General features: G+C 34.6%; 1 protein-coding gene across 1 annotated transcript; it reads left to right on the top strand.

Moving 5' to 3' along the window:
* The first annotated feature begins 8,382 nt into the window (after positions 1-8,382).
* On the top strand, positions 8,383-10,578 carry LOC140006175 (UDP-glycosyltransferase 82A1-like). Its single transcript, XM_072048099.1, has 2 exons — positions 8,383-9,024; positions 9,609-10,578. Exons 1-2 carry the CDS (start codon positions 8,526-8,528, stop codon positions 10,481-10,483), a joined length of 1,374 nt encoding a protein of 457 aa, XP_071904200.1. The 5' UTR covers positions 8,383-8,525; the 3' UTR covers positions 10,484-10,578.
* Positions 10,579-11,086: the final 508 nt, after the last annotated feature.

Raw genomic sequence — 11,086 nt, 5'->3', positions numbered from 1 at the left:
TTACCTATTATTTAATAATTGAATAATACGAATATAAAATTTTGAATTAAGTACTATAAAAATTAATATAAAACTTAATCCAAAAATTTTGAACCCCTAACATTTTTTCATATATAAATTTAAAATTTCATTTTATAAAGATAAGAAAATAGGCTAAAATTTATCATAAATTGGTAATGCTAAAAAATGAGCAAGTTAACAAACTAAGAAAAAATAAAATAATAAGATAAAACCAACAAATAATAATAATAATAATAATAATAATAATAATAATAATAATGTTAACATCATGACAAAATGAAAAATTTGAAAAAAAAAGGTAGGGGAAAAGAAGAGACTTGGGGGGAAGAGAATTTTAAATGGGTTAATTGGGTTTGATGGGTTACCCAATAATACCCATTTAATAAATGGGTATTATTGGGTAACCCATTTATACCCATATACAAAAATTTAAGATATCCATACCCATCTATTCATGGGCGGGTATGGGTAAATCTAGTTAAGTGGATTGATTTGCCACCTCTAGTCATAATCAACCAAAACTGTTTATGATTCTTATTTACTCCGTCATTACATTTTATGGGAGTAGTAAAGCATAAAGGGGGAGGAATATTTGAACAATTTTTTTTTAAAAAACTATCATCATAGTTTGAACCTTTATAAGATCTAAAATGTAGTTTGAATTATACTATATTATTTATAAACAATTACTTTATTCTACTATTTGAAAACCATATTCGTGTTTAATTTTATTTGGACTACAATTGGTCTTTTAAATTTGTTAATAAATATTAAATGATGATATCATATGTATATATAATAAAGTTATATTTTTCATCATTATCTCTTTAGATTTTCTCTTTCATATATGACTTAGGTTCCGTTTACTGAAACCGTATCTGAATTCTGAAATCTGAGTACTGAAACAATTAATTTGCTGAATTTTAAGCACTAAAAAGAAATATATAAATGTCTGAATTTTAATGTTGAACCTATTTATACTATTTGATAATCATTTATAACTGAATGGTTAATAAGTTTAATTTGACAATTTTTCCCTTGCATCTTTTCATCCAAAAAAGAAATAGAACCTATGATTTAATTAGATTAAAATTGTTAGGTATGAAAATAACAATATTTATTTTTAAATCAAATTAATATAAAAGATGAAATATATTATATGAGGAGTATGGAGAAGATGTGAAAGTCATTAAAAATGGAGAAAAGAGAACTAAAAAACTGTTAGATAGAAAATATCAGATTGTTTAATTAGATAAGAATTTTGGACATTTATATATTACGAATTTCCTGCAAATTAATTTGCAGTCAATTGCTCCTCTTTTTGTTTGTGAACTTGTAGATACATCAACAAGGTATGACTTATTTAATTTCTTTTCCTATACGATTTGCTTATGCAAAAATTTTACTTATTGACATTTTGATGATGCATCAATTATTGATTTCTTCCATGTTGCAGACACAAATTATTCCCCCATTTTTCGCACTAGCATTTTCAAGTTTTGTGATTTCTAACATTTTAATTGTGCTTCGTGTGGATTTTGGAAGGTTTCACCACATTGTAAGTTCTCTAGTTCCTCTCACTATTATAATTAATCACAACGGATCTTAGGATATCTTCAAATTTTCGATTCAGCATGCATGCCTTTGGTCATAGGAATAGATTCTGTTGATGATTCATATGTAGAGGTTGCAAAATGGACGGGATAGACGGGATTTGTTTGGGTTTGAAATAAAACTGTTTCATATGGGTTTGGGGCCAACTTTACCCATATGTATTTTGGGACAAACTTGGACGGGATCGCTTTGGGATGGGTTTAGATTGATCCCGCCCAATTCTCAAATCTATTTTCTACATATTGTTTTTTCCTTTAATTCATTTTTTATTTTTTATATAACTTTAAAATTTTTGATTTATTAAATTTCTATTAGTCTTATTGTGAATTTATATTTTCATGAATTCATTTTTTCATCAAATGGGGAATGTAATGCAATTTCCGACAAAATCATATTATCATAAAAAATGATCTTTGAATTAGCAAGTAGTAGCATTGGGTAATCAAATTAGTCCACTGAGCCTGAATAACATTATTGATTTACACTCTAGAATGGATCAATAATTGCTTAAAAAAGACATGACATTTTGGTAAGAATGAACATATATTCTCCCTGGATTAAACCAAAAGAATGAACATTTTGGTTTATTCATATATGAAGTTGACATTTTCACTTCCTCAAAAGCAGGAAAACAAAAAGGCAAAGGAAATAGCTAACAAGAAAATAAACATCCAAGTGCCTTATACTCAGGATTCCCACCAAAAATTGGATTAACAAATAAAGGAAAAGATAGATATATAGCCATATTCCAATAGATATCAAGATGGCCAAGGCACTTATGGTGTTGAATATTTATCCTCATCATTGTCCAAGGATAGCAGGTCTAAATTGACTGAAATGCTGGAAATTCTTGTGGATAATGACTAGGAAAACTGCTAGATTATATTTGCTGGTATGACTAGAAAAACTATTAGAGATAATTTTTGAATAAATTAAATTTTTTGGTGAGATACTTGGGCCCAATGGGTACCCAAGTATTTCCCAAAATTTTCCATCAATTAATGGGTATAATTGGAATTTGTCCTATTTTAAGCCCAATATTAAATTACAATACCCATCCCGCCCAAAGTCCCTATAGGCATGGGTAGTTAATTGGGACTCGGAACAAATTGCCACCTCTATTCATATACATGTATTCAAAATCAGACTTTGTAATACGTCTTTTGTAAAAGCTGGTTTTCAATAGGTTTTTAGAATTGGTTTTAGGTAACTTTACCTTCCTTACAAAAATTAAGTTGATAAAATTTTGTTTCAACCTAAGTTTTTTTTTTTTTTTTTTTTATCATTTTTTACCCTGAATCCATCATGTGACTTATACATGACCATTTTTTTAAGGACAAAAAGGTGACCCGATTTGTATTCATTTTTACGTATACAAAAATATAAGATCTCACCCAAATTATATTCATTTTTTCCCTAAAAAAGTTAGATCTAACCCGATTCATATCCATTTTTCCACTAAAAGAAATAGGATTTGACATTTTTATACATAAAAAATGACCGCAAGTGGGTCATATGGTGATTTCATGCTAAAAAGTGATTGAAAACTTAAATTGTAACAAAAATTTGCTAACTTGAAATTATAAGGAATGTAAAATGAATCTTTTAAAAGTGAATGATGAAAAAATTTATTTAATAAAATGTGACGGACATTTTGAATGATTTTTTCTTTTATAAATGTGTGCGCATGAGTTGCATGGCATGGGGTAAATTTCTTCTGAAACAAGGTACACCCTTTATGATGCGGTTGCTAGTAGGACCACTTGCACTACTAAGACTAATCTATAAAAAAAAAAAGGGGGGAGGGATTAGAATGAATTTAGACGATTTATTGATAGGTAAAGCCATTTCAGATGATGAAGCTTTCGTAAAAAAAAATAATAACGAAAGGCTAAATTTGTCAGCTCATTAGTTTGACTTTAACTTTTATTATTGACTGTTAGTTTTAACTGAAAAACTAAGAGTGACACTGTAACCCAAATTATAAGAGCGTTATATATAAGTTTTTAAATCACAGGAAAGTCATATGGTAAAACACCAAATCATAGGGGTAAAAGGTAATATTTCCTATCCCAAACAGCAAAGAGACATAAAAAAGCACTCCCTCGACCTCATCCAAATTAATGCACTGTATGGTAATCTGCTGCCACGCAGTCGCATGCCTTTGCCCGGATTTGAGTGGTGGAAATGGTTAATACACAGCTATCTATATATCAGTACAGTTTAGGTTTTGGGCTTTCATTTCCTATCCAACAATTTAGCAAATATACTTGCATAAAGTACAAGAAGCAAAGGCACTCTCTTATATCATCCAATTAAGCAAATTCTCAAGCTCACATCACAACACTCTTGGTGTCAAATATAGTACCAGCAGCATTTGTGCTTCTGTTTGCATGGACTGCCATTTTCATGGCCGTTTAAACTATGCTCCTCCAGGTTGCCATTATGCAGGCCACACTCCTTAGCCTTTGCATCCTCCCACCACCACCTTTCTTCTCTCTCGTGTTGCCAAGACAAGACTGTCCTCATGCATGACTCACATCTAGTTGATACATAACCTAGTGAATGCAATGCTTTCACAGCAAAAACATGGCTCACGGGAAATTCTACATATATATCATTCCGATCTAGATTTGCCATAGGGTTCCACTTGACTAGAATGCCAATAGCTCCTTGCTTCCAAGTAATATATGAACTTCAACAGCATCAGGAAAAGCATAATCAATTTGAATCAAATAGTGCTTGTAAAAAATATCAAATAATTTATATATCTCTAGATTCAACCTCCAAGTGTCCAAGATAAATACTTTGAATGGTCGATAGTAATTCGTGTGTAGTCGATGTAAACATCATCTTTAGCATCACTACTAAAAAAAATGCACTTGCAGCATTCCTTAGATGATGGTTACTCACACGGAATTTAAGCTGCAATTCATTTAATAACCGGCATTTTGCTCTTTCCTGAAGCACTTATGTGTGATGAAATCTGTACATGGATCAAAGAGGTTACTGAGGTTAGCTTAGTTTCTCTGTTAACCTGATGTTGCTCTTGCTTGTTTTGTAGGAAAAGTTTTTAACGAGGCTCGAAGCAAGAATAGGATATGCAAAAATTCTTCAGGATACACCGACAGGATGGCAAAGGAAGTCCAGAACTCAGGGAGTGGAGAAATGAAAAAAACAGCAGAAGCTGCTGATGAATTTCTAAATAGGGTAAGAAATGATTAATACTTCTTTTGTAGTTATATAATTCTTCAACACTGCTTTGATTTATCTACGTATTAAATGCGAATGCAGGAGAAAAGTGGTGCTGATGTTTCAGAGTAAGAAAATTTTTGATGCTGCTAAGTTGTTCCACAATGAACACATGTTACACTTCTCATTACAGGTTGAAGTGGTGCATCAGATTGTGATCTTTGTCAATTTTTTTCAACTTTTTGCTGCATCAGGCCCTTGCTAACGAAAATGTGCAAGCATTTGGGGCTCTGTCCTTCCGAAACAGATGTTCATAGAGAGTTTCTGCAAATCCAAGAAAAAAGCTTTATCCATATTAATTGTAGCATGATAAATGGAAAATTTGAAGCATCATTACAGTGGTTTTTTAAGTTCTTTTTATATTAGTTTGGTGATTGTTCCTAGCAGCCTCTTATATTTGTTGGTATGATTAACCATATATAGTTATTCTAGAATTGTATTCGTGATGAATATTTTAATACTGAATATACTTACTGGCTCATTGCTTGTCTTCGTACTTCTGTTAGTTTAATATTGATGTTGCCAAGCGACATAGGAGATACTACTATTACTTATTTTCTAAATCTGGCCACTCATATTTTTTTACACATAAGATATTAGTGTCAAGAGGGCATTCTAATTCCTGTCACTGGTTCGATCTTAATTTTGTAAAGAAAATATGTATGTGCATTCTTAAAATTCCCTTTGGCAGTAAATAGTATTGCAGCTTCGTGGTTGGTTGGATTTGTCACTCGATCACTCTGTAACAACTTCTCCTCTGATTCTTTCAAGGTACATAATGACCATCTTTTTTCATCTTGGACTCCTCTAAGGTCCACAGCTGATCATCTGATTCTCTACATGTTGTTGAAACTCTTCATTTATTGTGGGATAATTGAAGGGTTCCTCAAAGATACATCAATTGACATGATTGGGTTTGCGTTTGAAAAATATACAATCTAACTTAAAATGAACCTTCGTAGCGTGAATTAATAAGACAGATTAAGTGGGATTTTGCTTAATTACGTGACAAGATGGAATTGGTAGGTATAATACAGGAGGGAGTTAAATGTCAGGATCTTCGTGATATACTTTTTACTCATCTGAACGTACGAGCTATTAGGGATGTACGCGAGCCGAGCTACTCGCGAGTAGCTCGGTCAAACCGAGTTCGAGCCGAGTTTTGAGTAGCTCGATTGGCATTCGAGTCGAGTTTCGAGTCTCAAATTTTTGGCTCGAGGTTTGTCGAGTAGCTTGTCGAGCCGGGCTATTTAAATAATATATTTATAATTTAAATAATATATATGTATTATAATTATAAAATGACTATTATGGGTATAGGTTATACGGAATTTACAATATACTCTTCTTTATAATAAAATTTTATAAGGGTAAAAAAGTAATAACATAATTATAAAAATACCTAAACAGAAAAAATTTCTAAAAAATGCCTCAGTTTTTGGTCGAGTTGAGTCAAAAAACTTGATTAGACTCGGCTTGATAAGGCTTGATAAGAGTCGAGTCTTATCGAGTCGAGTTTCGAGTTTAGAGCGAGTACATCGAGTCAAGTTTCGAGTATCAATTTTTTTGGCTCGATCGAGCTCGAGCCAAGGGATATATGAGTCGAGTCAAGCTCGAGTATAGCACTACTCGAGCTTGACTCGGCTCGATTACATCCCTACGAGCTATACAAGTGAATTAAGAATTGCAAATGACATCATTGTGATACTGCTCTGTTAATTAATTCTTTTGGTTGGCTATGGATATTTGCATGGCCACTACTCGAGCTTGACTCGGCTCGATTACATCCCTACGAGCTATACAAGTGAATTAAGAATTGCAAATGACATCATTGTGATACTGCTCTGTTAATTAATTCTTTTGGTTGGCTATGGATATTTGCATGGCCATGATGTCGTAACTCCATTACTAGGACAGTTCACTTATGATACCCAGGATAAATATCTATATATGCTAAACAAACTTGATAAATGACAATCAAAAAACATATTCATAAACGTCAACCCTCCCCCTCTCTCTCTCTTGCTCTTTCACGCACCCAATTTCGTTGCTAAATTTTGCACTCTTTTTTATATATATGTTTTTGTGATTGATTTTTTAATTAATTTATTACAATTGTTTGATTTTTTGACTTCGAACCAGCATTTGATTAGTTGCATCTTTCAAACCTTTTACTGAGTTTGAGATATTCACTAATACGACGAAGAGAAGTTCAGGGATTATTTCACTTGATTATATATGTCTAAGGATTAAATTTCTTTCCTTTAGAGGGACCTTAATGCACGGATCGATGCTGGTGCTTTGGCATCTTTGCTTTATCTAGAAGGCTAGCAGTTGTACACCTGCTACCAAAAAACCTAGTGTGTGTGTGTGTATATATATATATATATATAAAATTCTAGATGGAGTACTTCGTGTGGCATTAAAGAGGCATGTGATGGATCAATTGGGCGCTCTGCAGCCTCTGGGCAGCTCTTTCCTCCCCAGGAAATGGACTTTGATGAAGGATATAGATCAAGTTAATAATACAACTGCAGAAAAGGAAGAGACATGTTACATTTTTCTCATGCGCAGATAACTTCTTCTGTTGGGATGCCTTGAATCAGGTCTTCGACCTATGGCAATTCGATTATGTTGCGTTTCCGTGAGTTGTTCGGGGGTCTTCGGTTGGATCTTGGTTTTGGATCTACTTTTGGATCCAGTCCGTTTGGTTGTTTGGTTATATATATATACCTTATATTCATTCTGTAAATTCTGATTCGTTCCAAACCTTAATAAAATCTGATTTCCCCCAAAATTGTTCTAAGTATTCTTGATTGTTCTCTTGTTTTGTTGCATCTGTTATAACATCTTCAGTTTTCAATACTCCTGTGGCGAAGATCAAGGACAGCTTGCCTATATCAGAAAATGTAGTAGTGTATTATAAAATTCATTGCGTACTAGTATGATTAATATAATTATTGTTGAATATGAATGATGATCACATAGAATTTGTCAATGCCATTAATTAAAAAGACTGTACGGCTGAAGTTGAGTGCTAGAACCCAACTCGATCGTTGGCACTTGCCAAACCACAAAACCTTTATTCATCTATGGGAATTAAGAAAACATGAACGCTATCCATCACGTTTCGCATGGACCCCAAAAGTAAAACAATCATTTCCAATCAAAAAGCCTTTTCCTTTTGCACCAATTGGAACCAATATATAGCTTAGTAATGGTAGGCCACATGCAGCAACTTGGATCTTAGGCCATATTCCATGTTGTTGAACAAATTAAAGAATCAAATGGTCTTGTATTATCTATCATCCACATGCTTTTCTTTTCTTTCTCCTGTCTTTGTCTTGTTTTCCTCCCCGTTAGGTATTCATTCACCCAATCAATTATACATCCTTTTGTCTCGTAACTTTTGCCGAAAAAAGAAGCTTCCACTATGAATTTCTGTATTTATCCGATCGAACAGATATGCTAGAACCCTCATGGCCTCACCACAAATTTAAACGTATTTATGCACTTGCTAAACCTTCCAGCAGGATACCAAGTAGTAGTACTAGTTAGTGTGATACTGCTTTGTAGTTCAGTCTCTCACCCGATCGAGATCAACTACTAACTAAGAAGAAATACGAGGAAACGCAGGCATGAAGTACTTTACGAGGGCGGGGGGCAAGGTGATTTTAGTTCCATATCCAGCACAAGGCCATGTCACTCCTATGCTCAAGCTGGCTTGTGAACTCGTTTCCCATGGTTTAGAGCCTGTGCTGGTTGTCCCTGAGTTTATCCACCGCAGCATCTCTGCTCAGATAGATAGTATGGAAGGGATTGTTTGTCAGTCCATTCCGGCTGACGGACTAGACGAAGGAAAACCGCGTGACTTTTTCGCCATGGAGATGGCTATGGAGAAGATAATGCCGCTGCATCTAGAAAAGCTTGTTCGACAACTTGATGGGGAACAAGAACAGGATCATGATGAAGGAAGGGTTTCATGTATGATAGTTGACCTACTGGCATCATATGCTATCAACGTTGCCCGTCGATGTGGAGTTAAAGTAGCAGGTTTTTGGCCAGCCACGATGGCTACTTACAGATTGATTTCTGCCATTCCACACATGCTACTCTCGGGCATCATTTCTGAAACAGGTAATCCATCACAATATTATTAGTGGAATGCAATCTTTTATTTGTGAATCATGACTAATTAAGAAACCTTGTCGGCGAGGTCATTTATCTTGTTGGTCCAAAAGAGGAAAGGTCTAGTAAGTAAATTTGTGATGTCCACGTCATTTTGCAGCCATATCATATGGTTTTAATAATGAAAGTCAGATCATCCCTTCTTTCTTGTTGACATAAACAATCAACTGGACTGAAAGATTCTGATGGGATGCTTTACAAATTTGACACGTCTTTGGTCAAAGCATGATCTGCCATATATAAGGATTTTGTTTTTTAAATGGATACGTCTTCTGTTTGAGAGGATATGCAAAATATGTATAATAGGCTAAAGCTCCCCTTGATCTTTGATAGGGGGTATTATACATTTTATTCAATGTTTGTAGTAATAAGTACAGCTTGGTAAAACTTGGGATGTCGGTGATTGGATTTCCCACCGACCAAAAATAGAGGAGAAGGGCTAATTTGTGTAGTTCCATTTCGGAATAGAGTACTATATTCCAATGATAAGATACCCTATTCACAAGTGCTCCAATAAATGATCGATTGTGCAGGTTGTCCTTTGTTAGAAACTCCTATATGCGTTTCCCCGGGTCAACCTTCAATAAGCGCAGCTGAACTGCCATGGTTAATTGGGACTTCAGCTGGAAGAACGTCAAGGTTCAAGTTTTGGACAAAGACCATGGACAGATCGAAGACACTTGAATGGCTTCTGGTAAATAGTTTTGCGGAGGAATGCCGTGGAGGCCAGATCAACGTCCAAAATGTTATCCCAATTCGACCTACAAGTAATACTATGCATTCAAGAACGTCGACCAAGACTGTTGCTAGCTTCTGGGAGGAAGATTTGAGTTGCTTAGATTGGCTAGACAAACAAGCTGTTGCTTCAGTAGTGTACATCTCATTTGGAAGTTGGGTGAGCCCAATTGGAGAGGCAAAGGTGAAGAATCTAGCCGTGGCACTGGAGACATCCGGCAGGCATTTCCTTTGGGTTCTAGGGCCTGCATGGCGTGAAGGTTTGCCGAGAGGTTTCGTGGAGAGAATGTCCAAAGAGGGCGGGCAAGGTAAAATTGTTTCGTGGGCACCGCAAATGGAAGTGCTGCAGCACGAGGCTGTAGGATGCTATCTCACACACTGCGGATGGAACTCAACCGTGGAGGCCATACAATGCAAGAAACGCCTACTCTGCTATCCGGTTGCTGGCGATCAGTTTCTAAATTGTGCTTATATTGTTAAGGCTTGGCGAATTGGAGTAAGGCTCCGGGGGTTTGGGCAGAGAGATTTAGCTGAAGGGCTGAAAAGGGTGATTGAAGATATAGAGATGGATGGCAGAATTCTGGGACTGAATGAGAAGTTGATGGGCAAAGAGGCTACATCTAGAGCAGCAACTAATTTGGCCTCCTTTGTCAACAACATAGTCTCGATGTAAACTTTATTTATTCCCCATTTTGGATACTCTGTCAGTCTATTACTAATTGTAGAGTTATGCATCTTGTTGATGGTTACACTTACATGTCATTTGATTTAGTGTTAGTCACTCACAATATCCATCAACTATTAGTGAATGTTAAATAAGTGAACATATGCTAGCCTCGAAAGTGCATTATAATATTCAAACCCAATATTTGTATGGCCAATTATTCAATTAAATATAAGTCTTAAAATTGTAATTGTCTATTCCGTGCAACTTTGAATAGCTTAAATATAGGGTTAATCACAATTAATCTCCTTAAAGTATATCTCATTTCTCACTTTACCCCTAACCATTTTTTTGTCTCATTTTATCCCCCATTGGACAAAATTATCCCTCTATTATTATAAACTCTTTTTTTTCTCTTATTTTTTCCTTTCCCCTGTTGTGCTCCTTTATTTTCTTTGCCTCTTTTTTCTTTCTTTAATTCTTCCTCTTTTCCACAAAAAATCTTCATCTTAATGATTGAAATTAAAAAAGAGGAATTGCAGAGATCTATTTTCTCCTTAAATGATTACAAAATATTCAAATCACTTTCCTAAAATACAATTTTTTTAGCCT

This window comes from Coffea arabica, chromosome 5e, assembly GCF_036785885.1.
Source record: "Coffea arabica cultivar ET-39 chromosome 5e, Coffea Arabica ET-39 HiFi, whole genome shotgun sequence".
Classification (NCBI taxonomy): Eukaryota; Viridiplantae; Streptophyta; class Magnoliopsida; order Gentianales; family Rubiaceae; genus Coffea; species Coffea arabica.
Note: the sequence above shows the minus strand (reverse complement) of the source record. Positions and strands in the feature narration are given on the sequence as shown.